Below are 19387 nucleotides of genomic sequence, written 5' to 3'. Positions count from 1 at the left end.
TGTGTTGGTTTGTGTGCATGTGTCCTGCTAAGGCAGGGCCTCTCTGTGCACTCACTCCAGGGTAGGGGACTGTCACCTTGCTGCAGGAGTGTTGGAGTAACAAACATTTACTCAGGTGATCAGTCGGTGCTATAGTTTGAATTAGAGTCCTTCCAAAATCATGTTGAAAGAAATCCCCAATGCATTAAATGGTGTGGTGGCTCACACAAGTGTCTGGATTATTAGCTTTATTCAAGGGCCAGGGGAATTAGCTGGCTACTCTTTTGTTGTCCTGTCCCTTCTGTCTCTTCGAACAGATCCGGCATCAACATCTGGAAGGGGCAGACTCTCTCACTACTTACCAACCTTCTAGTTCTTAGGACTGTTGGGTCGGTCTGTCTGTCTGTCTGTCTGTCTATCTATCTATCTATCTATCTATCTATCTATCTATCTATCTATCTTGTCTGTCTGTCTATCTCCACACACCAATCTACCTTCTTATTTATAAATTATCCATCCATCTATTATATTGCTTATAAACCATCTTACTGCCCGCCCATAAATGATCTATTGTACTGTTTCTGCTGTACTGTTTTTTACTGTACCTGCTGCCTTGTGGTATTTTATCACAGAAGGAATGGACCGAAGCAGTCAGCTTTATTTATTGACACAATTTCAACCCTTCTCTACACACCAAGCCCAAATGTTCAAGGCAAAAGCCTAGAGCAAGCAGGTCTTTTGAACAGAACACAGAAGAATCTTCAAGGACAAGCATGGCTCCTACAAAGTGCTTGCTACTGGAGCCGAAAGGACGCAGGCCTTTTGTTTTCTAGGTCACTTTGAGTACTGTTAAGAAAGGGGTGAGATGGCCCAACTGAAGACTGCTGAGTCCTCACATTACACATGCAAGGCTCCATCACCACTGGGAGTCCACCATTCTCTTTATTCCAAAGCTGATGAATTATAGATTTCAACTTCAAATATAACATCTGGGCAACCTGGCTGGGATATTCACAGCATCTTGCCAGGCCTCACAACAAAGGGACAATCTGGGCCCAAACATATCTGCTCTGTGAAGCAAATGTGAGAAACAAGTGAACAGGTAAGCACAGCCCAACTTTTTTTTTTTCTAAATAAGAGGTACTTCCTCCTTTCCTGCTCGGTCCCCAGGCCTTCCTCTCCCACTACAAACTCCAGAGCCACTTCTTGTTAGATGTTCATTTCAGCCTTCAGTCTTCAAACTTCCTCTGGAACTAATGTGCTGTTCTGGAAGAAAACGGAGACAGACATACAATTACTGATGGTTTAAAAGGACAGTGATTGTTCTTATGTGGGAAGACAGGCATTCTCCCACTGGAAGATGTTTTTGACAAGGGGACAGCCCTGTATCTACTGGCTCCATTTTTGAATGCCCCGTCTCATTTCAAAAAACAGCTGAAGCCCATGATGACCCGAAAACCATGAAGTAAGCCAAGGACTGAGGAAGGAGTGTGTGCAAACACGGGGATGAGGTAATTCCAGGCACACCTCTCACAGTACAGGCCCAAACAGGGAAGACTTCAGTCAGAAAGAGTTTAATCCTGCCAGCTGCCTACATTCTTGCCAGTACAGACTCAGCAACTAACCTACTCAAGAAAGAGTACTGAAAAGGGCACTTGGCTCACAGAGCCACTGTTTTGTTTGTCTGGTCTTCCTTCCTTTCTTTTTTGGTTTGTAGGCTAGTTGGCTGGTTGACTGGCTTTGGTTTTTTTTTTTTTTGGGGGGGGGGGAAGATATTTTGTTACGTAATGTAGCTCAGGCTGGCCCCAAACTTGTGATCCTCCTGCCTCAGCCTCTTGAGTGCTAGGATAGTGCATTCTCAGCATTCTCAGATGAGAATCTCTCAGCCATTTTCTTCCCATCATTCCCTGTGGGGAATGACCTGCGGAAGCTCAAGGAGGAAATGTGTAACCAAACAGAACGCAGCCAGGTAAGAGCAGAGAGCAAGCAACAAGGGTGACAGAATGCAGCTCAGCAGGCCGTGGGCCATGGTGAGAATTGGAAAGATTCTACCAGTCTCACAGAATGGCAGGCTTCAAACCAACTGATTAAAGCAGTCCTCAGAAGGGCATGCAGGCATGGTGTTGGATCCTACAGACCAGTATGTGTGCCTTTAATTCTTTCACAAGTTCCTGACATTAGGGTTGTACCTGACAGTGTCCAGGCTGGAAGGACAGCAAGGGTATGAAATGAGATAGCAGAACTCAAAAACCCAGACCTTGGCCAACAACTGAAAGACTCCATTATACTCGCTCAAATCAACATGTGCCCTTCGTCAGCAGCACTGAGTCACACGGGGTAAGCCTGCACATGGGGTTCCAGGCCCCACACATCTCAAAGGCTCCAATGACCAGACTTGGACAGCAGGGGTGGGGGGGGGTGGTCAGAGTAAAGAACAAAAGAACTGGACATGTCACAGAAAGAACTAGTTCTGAAGGTAAATCTCAGACAAAGCAACTGAAATTTAGGGCAAAACCAAAAGAATAAGGGTAGGCGAGGGACAGCCTAGACCAGGGTTCAAAGGAGCCTTCTGGACCGCAGAGTCTATCTTACTAGGTGGGAGCTGTATGACTACATGCTTATTTTTGCTTATGTATTCATTATTTATTTATCTAGATACAGGGTCTCCTATAGGCCAGGATGAAACTGACCTCCTGACCTTCATGCCTCTGCCTTCCACATGTCGGGACTGCAGGTGTAAGCCATTTTCTTTTTAAGGACAAGGTGACCCAGCTTATGCTAACACTGCACTGAGAAAGTGCTAAATCCTATGCTTTTGTTGACTTTTCCTATTTCCAGAGGATTAAAAACTAGGTGTGCCGGGATTTGCTTCATTTCTTTGGCAGGGAAAGCTATTTCTAAGGCAAGGGATAAAAGGAGACACGAATGAAAATTAAAATCTCTCTCTCCTACTTGTGGTGTAAGGCAGGAATCAGCCAACTATGTCACACAGGCCAATGCAGACACCTCCAGGTTGGGGAGATGGTATTTTTGGGTGTGTTGTCCATAGGTTCACACTGCAGTGCTTGAGGGAGGGAGACAAGAGTCGACATACTGGACAAGGATGCTCCACAGAGCCTCTGACCTGTCGTCTGCAGGAGCAGATCCAGGAAGCAGCACCCCACCTCTGCCCTTGCTCTAATCCTGACTGAATCTGCTGCCCCATCAAGAGCCCTTGAAAGGAGGGCTGCTGTGTGTCACACCCTGTGCTCCAGGTAAGATTTTGCTGTCGGCTTTGATCTGTGGTCATCAGTCATTCACAACTGAATCTCACCAAATTGCATGGTTCAGCCAAGTGTTCCGGAAAGTCCTAGAAGTAGTGACAAGGTGTGCCGGGAGTTGCCATGGGACCATCGCTTAGTGAACCAAGTAGTCAGGGTGGATGGGGCCCTGGCAAGAAGTCCAAGTTGGACTTGACTTCTCCTCAACTCCTGTTCTCACACAGAGGGGCTACTATATACATGGCGGTATCCTCCGGGAAGGCTGGCCCGGGGCCAGCCACAAGGTCATTTAACAAGTTGTCAAACAGCCTCTGGATTCACCCTGGTAGAGGGAGTGGTGGGGAGGATCGAGCGGGTGGAAATGGTGGAAATGGGACAGTAACTGGCATGCATGATGTGGGCAAGACGGGAGAGGGAGCCTGCCTCTGGGATGAGTCGCCCTTCATCTTTACCGTAGTGTCCTATATTTTGCCAATCTACTGCTCTGCTCTGCAGCGATCCTGCCAAAGGAAAGAGGTTTGAGAATCAAGAAAGGAAGTGAGAGACAAGCTGAGGACACACATGGTAAACCAGACCAGAGCTCCTGTCAAGGCTGGGCCTTTTCCCAGGCCGCACAGGCTGTCGGACTTGTGAAGAGGAGGTGGGGATGGGAGAGCCACCAGGTCTCTAATGAGAACCATGGGTCTTTCCAGAAAGTGCATTTAAGTTGGGCTTCCACAGTGGAAACATCTGCTGCATGGATCTACAGGGAATGTATTTCTCACACTGCTCTTCCCTTGACTTCATTGTTCTTGTGGACAATTTCCAGAGAAGAAAGAAGTTAACGGACAGAGCACAGACTGGTCGCTGAAGGAAAAACAACCAAGTCCCGGCCTTCCTTTTCTGGATGCAATGTGCAGTGTCAGGGGTGAAGCAGCTACAACTGGGGGCACTGAGGGCAGCTCTGTTGGGACCTAGACGGGGCCCAGGGAAGTCAGGGATGTTTGCACAGGAGCTCATGGTGAGGCAGCTTACAATGAGACCCCCAACCCTGCCCAGTCCTTAGTGGTCTCCTTGATAACACCCCTCTTGGATCAAACAGATGCAACTGGCAGCATGTTTAAGGGCATGTTTCTGAGTTCTATTCTGCCAGCAAAAGTCCCAGAAAAGAGAAAGCAGGGTAAGTCTGAAAATAACTTCTTTCAAAGGTGAAAGCAATTCTGACCTTTTCTTATTGGTCTTTGCGTGGCTGAAACCAGTCAGGTTCTATAAAGTCAAATCAATGAGAAAGACCTATGTGACATTTAAATTTGCCTCCAATTCTGTTCTGAAAGTCATGCTGCTACCACATCAAGGTCTGAGCATTTGTCTACCTCTCATGCTGGCTTTCGCTGGGTTGCCATGCCCACACAATTGCTGAGGGGCAGAATACAGACCTGAAGATGGGAGGAACAGGTCTGGCACCATCCAGAGCCCCAACAGAGGTGCCATTTTGGGGTTACAGGAGGGGAGGGCAAGAAGGATTTTTATACTTCATGGCTAGCACACTTCGTCCACACAATGTAGTCATTCCCCCTCCCCCAACCCCCTTCTAATGTGAGGACATTGACTACTGTGACTTTCAAACATCTACTACAGGTCACTAAAGCTACTTTCTTCTTTACAAGTCCTGCTTATGGCTTCTTCCCTAACAGGCTGGAGGAAGGTGTCAGACTTGCCCCCAAGGACGTGAATCATTCTGCCACATACCTTTGTGGTCTCACAGCTAGGCTGGAGTGCCCACACAAACATCTCTTATCCCACCCTGGAGCTTGGTCCATCCCCAGCCTCACCTCTTAACTGCCTGCTGGGCCAGCATTCGGTTGCCAGCCAGAAATGTCACAGTGCCCAGGACAGCCAGGTACTTCAGGGTCTGGAACATGTTGAGCTGAGTCCAGTAGACATACATGAGCCCCAGCATTGCTACAAAGTGTCACGACATCCAGTTAATGGGAGCAGTGATAGTGGGGAGGGGGTAGGGAGCAGGGTGTTTAACCCTTTTATTTCAACACCAGACAACAGATGACAATATACTTGCCTTTGAGCTTTCTTTACCAAGAAATCTAGAGACTCTGACTTCAGACACCGTAACCTCTCTGATCTCTAGAGCTGCTCCCAGGTGAGACTCTGACTTCAGGCCCTGTCACCTCTCTGATCTCTAGGGCTGCTCCCACCCACTCTGCTTCCTTCATGTTTTGTTTTTACTTTCTAATATTTGGGATAATTTTAGGTTTCAAATTCTTTTTTCCCCCCTTCCCTTCTCCTTCTCGCTCTGGCCCCACTTGCTCTGTCACAAAGGTTTTTATTTACTTATTATATGTGAGTACACTGTAGCTGTCTTCAGACACCCTATAAGAGGGCATCAGATCCCATTACAGATGGTTGTGAGCCACCATGTGGTTGCTGGGAATTAAACTCATGACCTCTGGAAGAGCAGCCAGTGCTCTTAACCACTGAGCCATCTCTCCAGCCCTTAGCTTTCAAATTCTTAATGAAAACATTGAGGGCATAAACCAATTAGTCATTTCCTTTTAATTAGAAACATATTAAGAACAATTTGCCACTGTGGCCTAGAAGTGAGCAGGTGCCTGGGAGGGCTCAATGGGAAGAGCTGGGCTCTGAGAGCACTGGGTTCTGTAGGCTCCACCCTTCCCAGCTTGTAGCTTCCCTGAGACCAAATTCTTTTACCATCAAATGAGTCAGAGGTCCTATCCCAGTTACCCCATCAGGGTTGATTAATGAGACTCAAACAAGGAAATACACTTAAAAGCACATTGGCAAGGAATGCCATGGCTCTAAACACATTTCTATTCGTGTCTTGCTCCCAGCCTGACTGAGAAGCGCTGTCATTCAAGTCCAGTAACTAAGAAAGGTCACCCTACCAGTTCTGCCCAGGACGACAGATGAACTACCACAGAGGTGATTGATTTTTGAGGTCAGGAACCAATGTGAGAATCTCATCAAAGTTACAGACTCCCTTTTCTCAAAAATATTTCCACATTTGCCTGGAAAGAGATTCTTGTATGGATTCCTGGAGAAGCCATATACTATGGACAGATGCAGCGATGATGACGCCTTCAAGAGGCAAAGGAATTAAAACATTAAGTTCCCAGTGAGATGCAAAGGCTTAGAAATGCTTCCAGATCTGGGAATCTACTCTTGTTAGGCTTAGGCTGTTTAGGTTCTACAACCTCCAAAAACAGTGGAGGGCAGTGTGCCTGATCAAGGACGGGGTTTTCTAGCACTGTCTAGATACAGCTGCCAGCAAATATGAAGATCAATGTGGTGGGGAAAGATAACCTTTGGAAACTGCATTACATGCTCTTCATCCAGGAAGACAGCTCAGTGTAAAGACATGTTAAGTGAGTAATCTCTGGAAATGAATGGGGGCTATTAAATGAGGGTAAATGGCTTGCCACAGCCTCCCAGTACAATGAGGCCCAATAGAATGACAGCTGTTGTAAGCTGACAGGCCAAACAGGTTTATCATCATATTAACTGTGCTGAAAGGCCAGGAAGAAGAGGGAAATGTTGTGCTATTAAGCCATTATAGTTAATGGGTCGTGGGCCTACTTAACAGGGCTTTAGAGTGGGCAGGCAAAATGTCAGAAGAGGTTAAATGGAATTAGCAGCCTGGGGCACTTACCAGCATGTCCCAGGTGAAAGATGATTGTGCTAGGAGCAAAGGTGAAGTTGGAGATATTGGCTCCAATCCGGATCCACTAAGTGACCGAGAAATAAATGAAGATTACAGTGTGAAAGTGAGGTGACACATACTATGCCAACACTGATCCGAGTCCCGGAGCTTCAAAGTTCATATACACTAGAAGGACAGGGATTTTCCTAGGTGACAAGCATGCCATTCTAAGTCCTTAGGAAGAACTGTCTCTTCTTCCCTCTGAAAGGTCAGAAGCTGCATCGATCAAAAATGACTGATAGTTCTACTAAGTTGTCTAGGAGTCAGGACAGTAAACCACAGGCAGCAGGAACATGCTCTCATGGTGGATTCTGTGCCTCCATCGCCCCAATACAAAAACACCCGCACACCAGGTCTGTTTGAAAGTTTGTGGCACACTTTGTAGTTTTAACATTCCTCTTTTTTTGAAATTCCTCTTAGTTTGAAAATCAACTAGCTAATTTAAAACACAGGTAACTTGCCAAAAATAATATCTAAAGTTTTGTTTGCCCAAATTCTCCAAGATTCGAGGTTATGTACATACATTCATCATTTTCATAGGAAAAATTTAATTGGTTAAAATATACAAATTGAGTCTGGCATAAATTTCATGGCAGTCTGAAGGCAGAGGCCGGCAATCTCTGTGATTTCAAGGACAGCAGTCTACACAGCCAGTTCCAAGATAAAAAAATTTTTGTGGGGGGTTGCGGGAAGGAGGGTTTGAGACAAGGTTTCTCTATGTAGTCCTGGGTGTCTTGGAACTTGTTCTGTAGACCATACACCTGGCCCAAGACAGTTTGTTTTGTTTTGTTTTTTAAAGTGAACACAAACCAGCTGTAGTAACACACATCTTTGGTTCTTGTACTTGGGAGGCAGAGGCAGGCAGATCTCTGTGAGTTTGAGGCCAGCCTGGTCTACAAAGTGAGGTCCAGGACAGCCAGGGCTGCACAGAGAATCCCTGTTTCGGAAAACAAACAAACAAAAAACAAAAACTAACCAAAAAACCAAAACCAAAACAACAAAACAAACCCAGATACCTCATACATGTATGTATATACACACATACATAAATAAACTTTTTTTTTTTTTTTTTGGAGACAGCGTTTCTTTCGTAGCTCTGGATGTCCTGGCACTCATGCTGTAGACCATGCTGACTCAGATGATCTGCCTGCCTCTGCCTCCTGGGTGCTACCTCCTCTGCCATGGCTGCTACTACCACCCAACTAAACATCATTATTAAAGTAGCAATTTCCTTCTTTTACAACCTCCATACTGTTTCCTCCCTAGAGATGACAAACACTAATACAGCTTTAAAAACTTTTCCACAAAGAAGATCACACTGAATATACCTAATCTCTTTGCCGGCTTCTTTCTGTAACAGCTGTTGGCATCAGTGTGCACATCTGTCAGTCTGCTAAACTGGTACACCATTTATTGTGTGGACAGACTAATTAACACCTCTTCTAAGTGGGCCTCCCGTTCAGGAGATCTGGAATGCAGAGCTTGTTCTCCAGTCTTAAAGCTATCAACACTGACCTCCATTTTTTCCCACACCTGCTCTCATCTGAGCATTCTCCCAGAGGATCTCAGACTGCACACTGGTCACTGTCTGCAGAAATTCTCTCATGCTCCCTTCTTAATGGATGGGTTTATTTGGCTCTTTCTTCACCATGGGGAACTCTGCTTATTCTAGAACTGTCTATTAGTTCAAATCACAGTTGCTGGGCCCCTCTAGAGCTGTGCTTAGGCCAGAGCACAAAGACTCTTTTGGAATGGCTACATCTGTCCTGCCTGGAGCCAGATACACTGCCCACGCTAATAATGGCGACTTACCAGTGCAAAGAGCAGGAGCAAGGGTGAGAGGATGAGGGCCGTGAATGTATTGGACACCACCGTGGGGGGCCTCTTCTCAGGCTCTCGGAACTGGTGCTGACAAGAGAGGACACATCACAAAGTTTCAGAATGCTAACCAAATGCTAACAATTGTAGAGAGGAAATACCTCCTGAGACCAAGCCTTTGACTGGCTTTACGATACTTCTCTGATCCCAGGCGTCTCTTCCCAGGACACTATTCTGGTTCCAGCTAGTATATGGCTAACCTTTCTCCTCAATGACTTTTTGCCATTTAGAGGCTGGAGATTGCAACTCTTTAAGATCCATCAGGGCCTCATTACAGATGGTCCACCCTACCGTATTTTTATTCCCCAGTCATGGCTCTAGAGATCCCCTGAACAGACCTCCGTCACCAGTCCTGTTTAACTTCTAGAGTCAAGCCAGAAAGCTGGGTAGCATACCTCTTAGACATGTTTCATCTGTTCTGAGCAGACACTGCGCAGCTCACCTCAATGGCCTGCGGTAGCAGAAGCAGCAATGCACTAGGAGTCCACAGAATATACTTGGGCCCAAGTGATGTTTGGCTGAGACTAGTGGCATGGTACGCTGTGCCTCAGTTTCTAAGTAAGGAAACGAGAGTAGGGAGGGCCACAGCCACTCTGCTAGGCTTGTGAAAGACCTTTTGAGGGACACATGAGTTGTGACACTGTGTACTCCCATCTTTGAAAGCATCTGTTCTTCATGTGTAAACTATGGCCTCTTTCCCACTCGCCATGAGCAACTGACCCAGCTCTATTTCGAGGTAGCTCTGCTGGAGGCTGTAGTCCCCATGTTCAAACGGTGGCTCCTCTTTGCTGACACTGGTCTCTTAGTGCTGTCTTTCATGACTGCTGCCCTGGTCGATCCTGTAGCCCATCCAGCCCCCTTCCTTGTCATAGAAAATCCTGCTAATGCTAAACGATGCCATAGAACATGATTTAGAAAGAATCCTTCTCCCCGCCCTCCGAGGCCCTGTCCTTTATTTAATTCTTAATTCTTGGAACTTAGGCTCCTCTTGCCTCGGCCTCACCAATGTTAGGATTAAGGTGCAGGCCAACACACCTGGCTATTGTTCATGTTAGCAGGGTGATGAGAGGAGGTGCCTCTCTTTTCATACTTCCCACTCTCTCACAAGTGGGCTTCACACTGCCATGATGACTGAATCTCAGAACCGTAGAGCGGTGCACTCTGGGACCTACCTCACATTCCTTGATAGCTGTGTTTACTCTATGAAGAGTTTCAGGGACACTGAAAAGCCTTTCCTTACTTACCCATTTTTGTCCTCATCATCTCTGCTGGGCTGGGCTGGGCTGGGCTGGGCTGGGCTGGGCTGGGCTTGCTTATTGTGTGTCACAAGGAAATGGAGTGGCCTAAGACAGACAAGAACCTGCCCAGGGCAGTAAAGCCCTGACCCCCAGGTGAGCTCTCAGCCCTTAGTCTGACTTATACAGCAGAAAGGGTAAGAGCAAACCCTTCTCATGCCTCAGAGTGCCCAGGGGTGGTCTGGGATCTAGTGTCATCTCTGTTGTGCTTTCAGCTGGAAAATGGGACTACTAACTTGCCCTGCCTAATTTCCAGAGTGGTAAGATTCACACCATAAAGCACCACATGCAAACAGGCTGAATTCAGGGCCAGAGCCACAGCCCAGGACTTTGCAGTTTTCTCTCCCTGGGTCCATTTCAACTCTAGGCTTAGTGGATACACCTTTGAACTATACCTGAATTTCCTGTTTTGGGGTAAAAAGGTTCTGGGACAGCACAGTAGAGGGAGCTTCTTCTTCAGGGAACTTGATAACCACATCAGCCTGAAAAAAACAAGACTAGTTAGAGGGACAGGGTAGGAAGAGGCCAAGCCCAGGACTGAAAAGGCTCTCCACAGTCCAGTCACTGCTCATCTATCAGCTGGCAGATGGAGGCAGTGAGAATCTGAAGAGCAAGGATTCCAATCTCCTACTTGTGTGGTGGGAAAGCCCCCTGAGCTGCTCACTACAGAAAACCCCAGTGGGTGTGCTGGCTGCTACAGCTGGAATTCAGACACTGCCAGGTATCCTGTCCCTGGAAAGTGGGATTTAATCACATAAAAATGACACAAAAGTATCAAGGAGAAGAAAAGGAATCTTGAAAGTAGCAGAAAGGTGGCTGTTCCTCCATCCTGCATGGAGACAGTCCTGTCTGACTTTGCTGACAGTCCTGCCCTCTGCCACATTCCAAACCCATCACTTCCTGCTCCTTTACCAGACTGAAGGCTCGGAAGCCTCCTGTGTCCCTGAGAGCAGGCTGAGCTTCTCTGGAGGCGACTCCTAAACATGCCCTCCCAGATGCTAGTCTAAGAAACCCCGTGGTTCCTTACTTTAATCCCTTGCTCCAAAGCTGTATTTCATGTTTCTGTCATCAGAACTATCAAAAAAGTAAGGCCTATAAGGAAGAAACAACCATGAAACCTATAGCATACTCACAGAATTGCTGAACATTATTAACTAGCATTCTGCACATTCACTGCCCTCTTCTTCCCCAGGCTATAACAGGTCTCAAAGACAAAGTCCACATTTGTTCGTCTATGTATGCTCCGGTGCCTTGATGTAACCAGAAAACCTCTTTCCGATAAAATAATTATAGAAATTCATGGGATGTGTGTATTTCATCCGTTCGTTTGATCAATACTTCTCAGGCCTTACTATGTGCTAAGGCCGCGGTGTATGACCCTGTCTCATAGCAAGGCTGTCCGTGTGAGGTGCAGCACCACAGACCTCACCTAGGTGCCTACTGGGCACATACCACGTTCCAGAGGATTGGGTTCTTCAAAGTGGCATCCCCGATGATTAAGTAGAGTGTGTAGGTGCCAGAGGCAGAGTCGAACTCAATCTTTCTTTCAGAGGTGTCCAGTTCAAACTTATATACATTCTTGTTATCTGGCTCAGCAACAAACACCACTTCCTGGCCAGTCTTCTGGTTATGAAGCCGAACAAATGTCTGGTAAGAACAAGAATTCCATCTGATCAGAGGGCCCCATGCTGAGTCAGCCAGGAATAGAGTCCCACTCTTCTGTCATATTGAGAGCTCTGGTTCAGGCAGACCTGCTCCTCAGAGGGAAAAAGCAGCCATCTGACCCTAGTTCCTACCAGAGATAACTTTCTGCTGGAATAAGGAGAATCCTGACTTAGCTGTCCAGCAATGCTCAGCGACTCGGAGCTCAACACCCAATGTGAGCATTTGCCCTCCCGCCCGGTCTGGCCACTGAGCTGCCCGATCAACTTCTTCACCAGAGCGAAGAGAGGGAAACAAGGGGGAAGGAGGCTCGCTTTTAATTTCCCAGTGAGTCTAGCTCAAGATGTCGCAGAGAAGGCTCTGCTGTCAATAACAAGGCAGAGTTCTAAGGGGACAGAGCAGCCTGGTGTCACAGAGAGCCTGGCTCTGAACACAGTGACCAGCTCCATCACTTAGTCACTTAACCTCCTTGCACCGTGACTTCTCCATCTTTAACACAGAAACATTAACTTCTTTGGTGCCTGTGTGTGAAGATATTGTAACAGTGCATGCAAAGCACGAAGTGCAGAGCCTGGGAAGTAGGAGCCCGTCAAGCACCATTTGTCAGTAGCTGCCCAGCCTCAGCACAGTGGTTCTGGGTCTAGCCAGTTAAGGCATAAGAAACTAAGGTCTTGCCAGTGTGCATTAGAACTGCAACAAAATTTAATATCCACACAGGCTTTCCTTTCAAGGGCTTCAAGGCAAAGAATTCAACAAGACAAATGTTTAGCTCCAATTTATAGGTTAGAAGGCTAGATACGTGAGTTGCCATAGCAACACAGCTAGCACTGAACTACACACAAAGCATAAATCTCATTTGTCAGTCCACACATCAAACTATTAGGGGAAGGCCCACAGAGCACAGCATCCTGACACTCAGTCTTGTCGTCCAGGGTGGGGAGAGGATGCCCGTCTTCCACCTGCACTGTCACGCTCATCTTCAAAACGTCACACCACTAAGTCACAAATTACAGAGAAAAGCTGGGAGAATCCAGACAAAGCCCCATTCCCTTACATTATCGGGCCTCAGCCCCACCTCCATTTAGTCTTCTCATTTCTTCTTTGTTCTATGTGGCTGGCTAATGTCCTTCTGGGAGAGAACTGGGAAATGCTGAGAGGCTCAAGTGCTTTAAGTCAGTTTGAGCACAGGTCCTGGCTAAGCTACCTGAAGTTGGTGGGTGAAAGACAGGGAGAAACTGAACAGCCAGGGCTGTTCTAGTGGCACAGCTATACATAGAACCTATGGCCGCAAGAAACAAGGCCTGCAAGCAAACCCACTTCAGTGGTCCACGGGCTCTTGCTAACATTCCAGTACAGCATACCAAAGTCTACTGGTTTTGACAATGTTTGTTTTTCAGCATTCAGAATATTTACCTGAAATTCCCTTTGTACAACACCTAACCATGTATGTGACACGGTCAAGAGTAGTCCTTGAGAACTGAGAAAAACTTGAGAGGTGGGAAGCTAGGGGGTATCTGAGAAAGAGGACATTCCTGGGGAAATGGTTTGAAAATCTTTTTAGCTCCTTTAAAAAACACTATTGTGTGTGAGAGACAATGATCTATGCACAGGAATGAATGGTAGCTCGTGTGTCTGGAAGCCAAGTCTGTGTGTTGTTTATCTTCTGGTTTTACATGGGTTCCAGGAGGGAACTCACATTGTCCGGCTTGTATAGCCAGAACATTTACCCACTGAGTCACCTTTGCTGGCCCTCTTAAGAAGGTCCTTTGAGCCGCGAGTTTAAATTCTAAGTCCTATGAAAGTTTGACATTAAAAGCACAAGGCTTTTAACAAGGCCCTGAGTGATGCTAGTGAGCACTGGCAGGAGGACCACACTGCCAGATGGAGACAGCACAGCTAAACAGAATGAGAGAAACGTGTACTCTCCAGGGAAACCTTGAGCTGTCTTCCTGTCTCAGCTACCCCAAGCCTCTATGACTACACAGCTGAGCTGCTGAGCTGAGCTCATCTTTTTCCTTTTTTAAAAAACAAGTGTACTTCAGTTAATGGGTCACAATCACTGCAAAGGGAGTAATGGGACCTGGGACACGCTGACCGGACTGTCAGGTGCAGTCAATTTGCATCTGTGTCAGAGCATCTGCTCTAGCGCACATTCAGTTTCTGAACAGGAGAACAACAGGGCCACACCCTGACCTGGTGAGGGGTGAGCTCCGCACCGGTGTTCACGTCTACCAGCTGGAAAAACAGGGCAAAGTTCTGATGGCTGTCTGCGATGAACGTACCCTTGGCTTTGGCTGGGTAGGTCACCCTGAAAGAGATTATTTTATATACACATTAGTCAGTCTTCTCCCAGCATCTCCCTGTCCAAAACCAGGGATAATAACAGCCTATCCCATTTCACCACTCCCATGGTGGATCAACTAACATATAAAACTATCTGTGGCCTAGAGGCCAAGTGGATCAATGCAGCTACACTAAAGAGGCATTTTCTTTTCTGTCTTTGTTTGTTTCGTTTTGTTTGTTTGCTTGTTGCTGGAGCTAGAACTCAGGTCTCATGCATGCCAAGGTTGCATGACCACAAAGGTTGACCAGACCACCAAGCTTCCAATCTCAGCTGCAGGCCAGGACTGAGTAAAACAGAGAACTTGAACCAGGGTCTGGGAAAATGTACACCTCCAGGCGTCCACTTCAATGACTCCTGCTCTTAAGTGGCCCAGCTCAGGTGCAGGGAGCCTATGTGCACGCTGCAGGGCTGGCAGAATGCAGAGAACAATCACAGGTCGACGCCAGCAGCACTGCGGCTGACAGGAGCAGGAGGCTGGGATGCAAAGCAAAGAAGGGGTGCTGGGCTTTTTCTTTTTTATGCTTCATTTCCTGGACTGTCTCAATTTATTTTTCTGCTGTGAAACTGGCTTTTTAAAAGACCATTTTGAAAGGTAGATCTGATGAGGAAAGCTGTGTTTCCACAGAGGTCTCCTGGGACTTCAGAGAAAGACAGCCAAGACAGCCAAGGATCAGCAAGCAAACTGGTCACAGAGCTCACACCTGGCTTTGCTTTACAGCCACAGTTTATACTGACTCACGAAGACCAACTCCACGGAGAATTAACTTTGCAAACCACTTTTCCAGACATTCTTGTAGTGCATTCTCAAACAGTGCTCTTACCCTTTACTAACGCTACAGGAAAAAGTCCAGCGCTACCTGACTCACAAGTCAAGAGTTTGCTTAAAGCACGCCCTGCCTTCAAAATGGCTTCAGGGTTCATCTGCCTCTACAGCCACTCCCTAAGAGTAAAACTGGGATCTGAACTACACCAAAGATATAGACAAGCTACTCCCCACTCCTCCCCACAAAAACAGGGGTCTAGGTGATACTGGCAAACGGTCTTCACCAGGCATTCTGGCCAACCCTGATCAAATGTCAATGGCTAGTGCTCACGTCACTACCACATAGATTAAAAGCTTGTCATGATACAGAGAATATTATGACTCTTGTGCAAAGGTGACATGAAAATCTGAAGTGTTCCATACTTTTATGTTAAAAATGTTAAGGGTTCCCTAGGAGTTTGCACTTCAAAACAAAACAAAAACAAAACTCTGAAGCTGTGCCTCAGGCTACCAGAAACTTCTGAGTAATGGAGAGAAACTAGTCTTACTGCTGTCAGACACCTGCGACCATAGGAAAACACACATATTTATGTCACAACTCATTAGCAGTAGAAAAGCTGCACTTATGACATAGCAACAAAATCATCTTATATCTGGGGGTCATGAGGAACTGTTTCAAAGGGTGATAGCATTGGGAAGGTTGAGAACCTCTGTTTTAGAGCTAGGTCTAAGGTTTTCAAACTGGATTCAGACCTATAGTGGCCAGAAAGCTTCCATTAGGCCATACCAAAAGCTTATTCTGAAATAAGACTGCACTAAAAATCAAATTAACCCACTGTTTCCTCTGACTTAAATAATGTGAACGACACAGTGGACTCGAGGTTGAGACCTTGAAGTGACAGAATTGGTTCATAAACCAGACACTAGCAAGAACAATCCCCACCTGCCCACTAGGATCCCTAGAACACCACCACTGGATCCGTAGTCTCTTGAATTTGGGATGAGAGTGGGGTCACTGCCATCAGAGACACCACCTGAAGGGGGCACAGTACCTCGGTATGTTCTTTCCAGCTCTGAAGCTTAGGGGTCCTTGGCGCCCAGGCCGCAGACCACTTACCGGGTAGTTTTGGGTGCGATGCTCTGATCCTTATCCACAGTGGAAAGATCAACATTTGTGATGCCGACTTCAGTGGAGATCTTGACTCTAAGCTACAGCAAAACATGAAAGACATTCATCAACTGACGGGTATGAGACATGTTCACCCAAAGCTTTCCTGTGTGTGTGAGTGTGTGTATGTGTGTATGTGTGTGTGTGTGTGTGTGTGTCTCCAAATGCACATGCAATCCAGAATCTCCTATCTTGGTAGATAAGAACCACCACAGAGTCACATCCACAGACCAAAATTTTCTACTTTTTTCCTTCCTTTCTTACTTTTTGAGATCATTTCACATGGCCTAGGCTAGCCTTGAACTATGTAGCCAAGAATGGATGACCTTGCACTTCTGATCCTTCTGCTTCTACCTCCTAAATGGTTGGTTGGAACAGAAAGGTGTGTCACCATTCCAGTTTCACATAGCTTTGTATATGCTTGGCAAGTGTTTTACCAACTGACCTACATCCCTGCCATAAAATGTTCTTCTCTTAAAAGCGAATAAAGGTAGGAAAAGAATTCTAGGATAGGAGTCTTTGAGAGCACTGTGAAAGGTAGGAAAAGAATTCTAGGATAGGAGTCTTTGAGAGCACTGTGAACCTGGCCCACCTGCCAGATGGCACCTCTCCTCAACCCCACCCAATCCTGAGCCCTAAGAGGTAAGACCTTGGCTCTCGACCTTCATCACATCTCTAGCTTTCGTATGTTTTTTTTTTTTTTTTTTCCTCAGAGCTGAGGACAGAACCCAGGGCCTTGCACTTGCTAGGCAATTACTCTACCACTGAGCTAAATCCCCAACCCTCATATGTATTTTTAAAAGGTCCCTAAAATTAATATGGGAGCCGGGTGGTGGTGGTACTTGCCTTTAATCCCAGCACACAGGAGCCAGAGGCAGTCAATCTCTGATTTCCAGGTCAGCCTGGTCTATAGAGTGAGTTCCAGGACAGCCAAGGCTGTACAGAAACCATCTTGAAAAACAAACACTGGAAGTTTCTTATGTAGTCATGTCTAAATAACTCATGCCGGGAAGTCCTACCAACCAGGAATCTGCACTTTATGAAACACACTGGCTCCATAAAGCCACGTCACTGTGCACAGCAGGAAGGCAGGACTGTGTCCGATGTGGACAGGAAAGACTATGGAGAGTATGGTATGCTGCTCAGGCACTCAACGTCCACAGGCTGAGGGCCTCACGATCAGCCTCTGGCCTCCTACTAAGTGTGCGTCCAGTAACCCTCCCCACGCAGATGTAAGATGCCATGGTCAATCTCTATACTGTTAATCAAGAAGTCCCCACTCTCTGCTGTGTAGTGGTCGGCACACTACGGCCTTTGTTCCTCTTGGAGTCACAGTGAAGCATAAGATTTGCTTTGACCAGTGAAATGTGAGCAGAAGGAAACACATTTCTTTGTGGAAGTCTAGGCACAGGCCTGCTCCTTTATTCAGGCTTCCTGAGTAAGATAACATGAAGCAGGGCCTCCAACTGACTCTAGTGAGTCCTGTCATAGGCAAAAAAGAAACCCTGGGTGTTTCAAACCAGTAAGATCTAGACTCTGTTCTAAGTGCAAACCAGACCATCCTGGCTCTTCCTTTAAAAACATTTCTAAAAAGAGAAGCTAGCTAATGCCATGAAATAAAATTTAAAGTTAGGTTAAAATAAATGTAAATATCCAAGAGATACAGAAAACATGTTAAAAATCTAAGTCTGAATGTGTAAATTATGCAAACTCAAGGCATATTTTTGTGCACATGTGCAAATGTAGCCATGAACCTTCCAAATATGACAGGCTTGAGTGTAACAGAGAAATCCTTGGCAAAGCCAATCGTTTCCTTTAACTGCCAGGATGAAGGAAAAGAGCGGCCTGCACAGATAATGGTAAGAGAGCTGTGTGCCACATGAACATATGACAGCTCAAATCAAGACCAAAAGAAAAAAAATTAAAGGAACCCCTTTTAGCAATCTTTTCTCTTACTTCAATAAAAAAACATTTTGTGACAGCAGCCTCAGTTATCTGGCTGAATAATTTTTTATTTTGCTTAAGAAAACTTCTGAATGTGAAAGGTTTCCAATCAGAAGCTGTCAGACAGTCTCTCCTCTTGTGGATACACAGACACTCACTGGCAGAATTCTATCTGGTATCACTGCCTGGCAATGAGATGGGCAACTCCATGGTTACGGCAGCAGAGGAAGAAGCAGGTCATCAAATGGACAAGCCATGGAAAGAACTAAATGGCCGCCCCTCACCTCACCACACAGAGTAGGTTCAGAATCAGAGCAAGCTTTCCTATAGGAAGTCAAGTGTATAGAGGTTCTTGACATGTCTATCAGACAATCAGCAATCGGAAAGCTCAGGCCCAAGAAATCTGAACAACACATATAACCAGACTATTACACACTTCCTGCCCCCCTCAGAAGCCTCAACCAGGTTGCCAGTTCCAGGTATTCAACAGAGGAATACACAAGATGCTTTGAAAGTAGATATACAAAACAGGTGTGTGAGATATTCAACGGCAGGAAGGCTAAGCAGGTTTGGAGGACTCAAGCAGTCCTAATTTGGGAAGAAAAAATTAGTTATAGTCCTTGCTGTAAAAAGTCTGTCTTCAAGTTAACTACTGCGCAGTCATCAGTCACATTAACCAGATATTTCCTTCTTTGTTTTCTTGAATCTTTTTCTAGGTGTCATTTAGTTTGTAAATATAATCACAAAAAATTGTCCTAAATGTTCATAAATAGGAAACTAAATAAATAATGCTAACACATATTATGTTTTTTATTTTTTGGTTTTTCGAGACAGGCTTTCTCTGTGTAGCCCTGGCTGTCCTGGAACTCACTCTGTAGACCAGGCTGGCCTTGAACTCAGAAATCCTCCTGCCTCTGCCGCCCAAGTGCTGGGATTAAAGGCGTGCGCCACCACTGCCCGGCTGCTAATGTATATTATGAATTACTATGGAGCGATTTAGGAGAGGAAGGTGTATGGACAGACAGGAGCTATCACCGCCCTGCCGGCACAGCTAACCTAGTAGGGTTCTACCTCACAGCACTAGTGAGTACAGGCAGGAGAGAAGGTGTGTGAAGGCATGCTGGAGGCCGAGGATGGTGTGGCTTTCAATAGACTCCCGAGGGACGAGTCTCTACTTGTGATAAAAACAAAGAATATAACTATCAAATGATTCCTCCACAACAAATCAAGTTTTTTTCTATTACTTTAAAAATATATTATTTTAAATGATGTGTATGTGTCTGAGCGTGGCTACTACATACACATGTGTACAGGCGTCCTTAAGAGGACAGAGCTATCAGATCCCCAAGAACTGGAGTTACAGGCAGCTGTGAACTGTC

The 19387-nt window shown here is 46.1% G+C and overlaps 1 protein-coding gene across 2 annotated transcripts in view; it reads right to left on the bottom strand.

Moving 5' to 3' along the window:
- Nucleotides 1-617: 617 nt before the first annotated feature.
- Rpn2 (ribophorin II) overlaps nt 618-19387 on the bottom strand; it is a 46901-nt gene continuing 28131 nt past the window's right edge. The window contains exons 10-18 of one of the 2 annotated variants that reach the window (XM_034494173.2): nt 16014-16105; nt 13983-14097; nt 11580-11774; nt 10523-10609; nt 8767-8862; nt 6904-6979; nt 5051-5180; nt 3692-3739; nt 618-1245 (exon numbers count right to left, since the gene is read on the bottom strand). In XM_034494173.2, the coding sequence (XP_034350064.1) occupies nt 1233-1245; nt 3692-3739; nt 5051-5180; nt 6904-6979; nt 8767-8862; nt 10523-10609; nt 11580-11774; nt 13983-14097; nt 16014-16105 (852 nt within the window). In that variant the 3' untranslated portion in view covers nt 618-1232. The remainder of the gene's footprint in view (nt 1246-3691; nt 3740-5050; nt 5181-6903; nt 6980-8766; nt 8863-10522; nt 10610-11579; nt 11775-13982; nt 14098-16013; nt 16106-19387) is intronic. The other variant, XM_034494174.2, reaches the window with a different exon arrangement.

The sequence above is a fragment of the Arvicanthis niloticus genome, chromosome 2, assembly GCF_011762505.2.
Source record: "Arvicanthis niloticus isolate mArvNil1 chromosome 2, mArvNil1.pat.X, whole genome shotgun sequence".
In the NCBI taxonomy this organism is placed as follows: domain Eukaryota; kingdom Metazoa; phylum Chordata; class Mammalia; order Rodentia; family Muridae; genus Arvicanthis; species Arvicanthis niloticus.
Note: the sequence above shows the minus strand (reverse complement) of the source record. Positions and strands in the feature narration are given on the sequence as shown.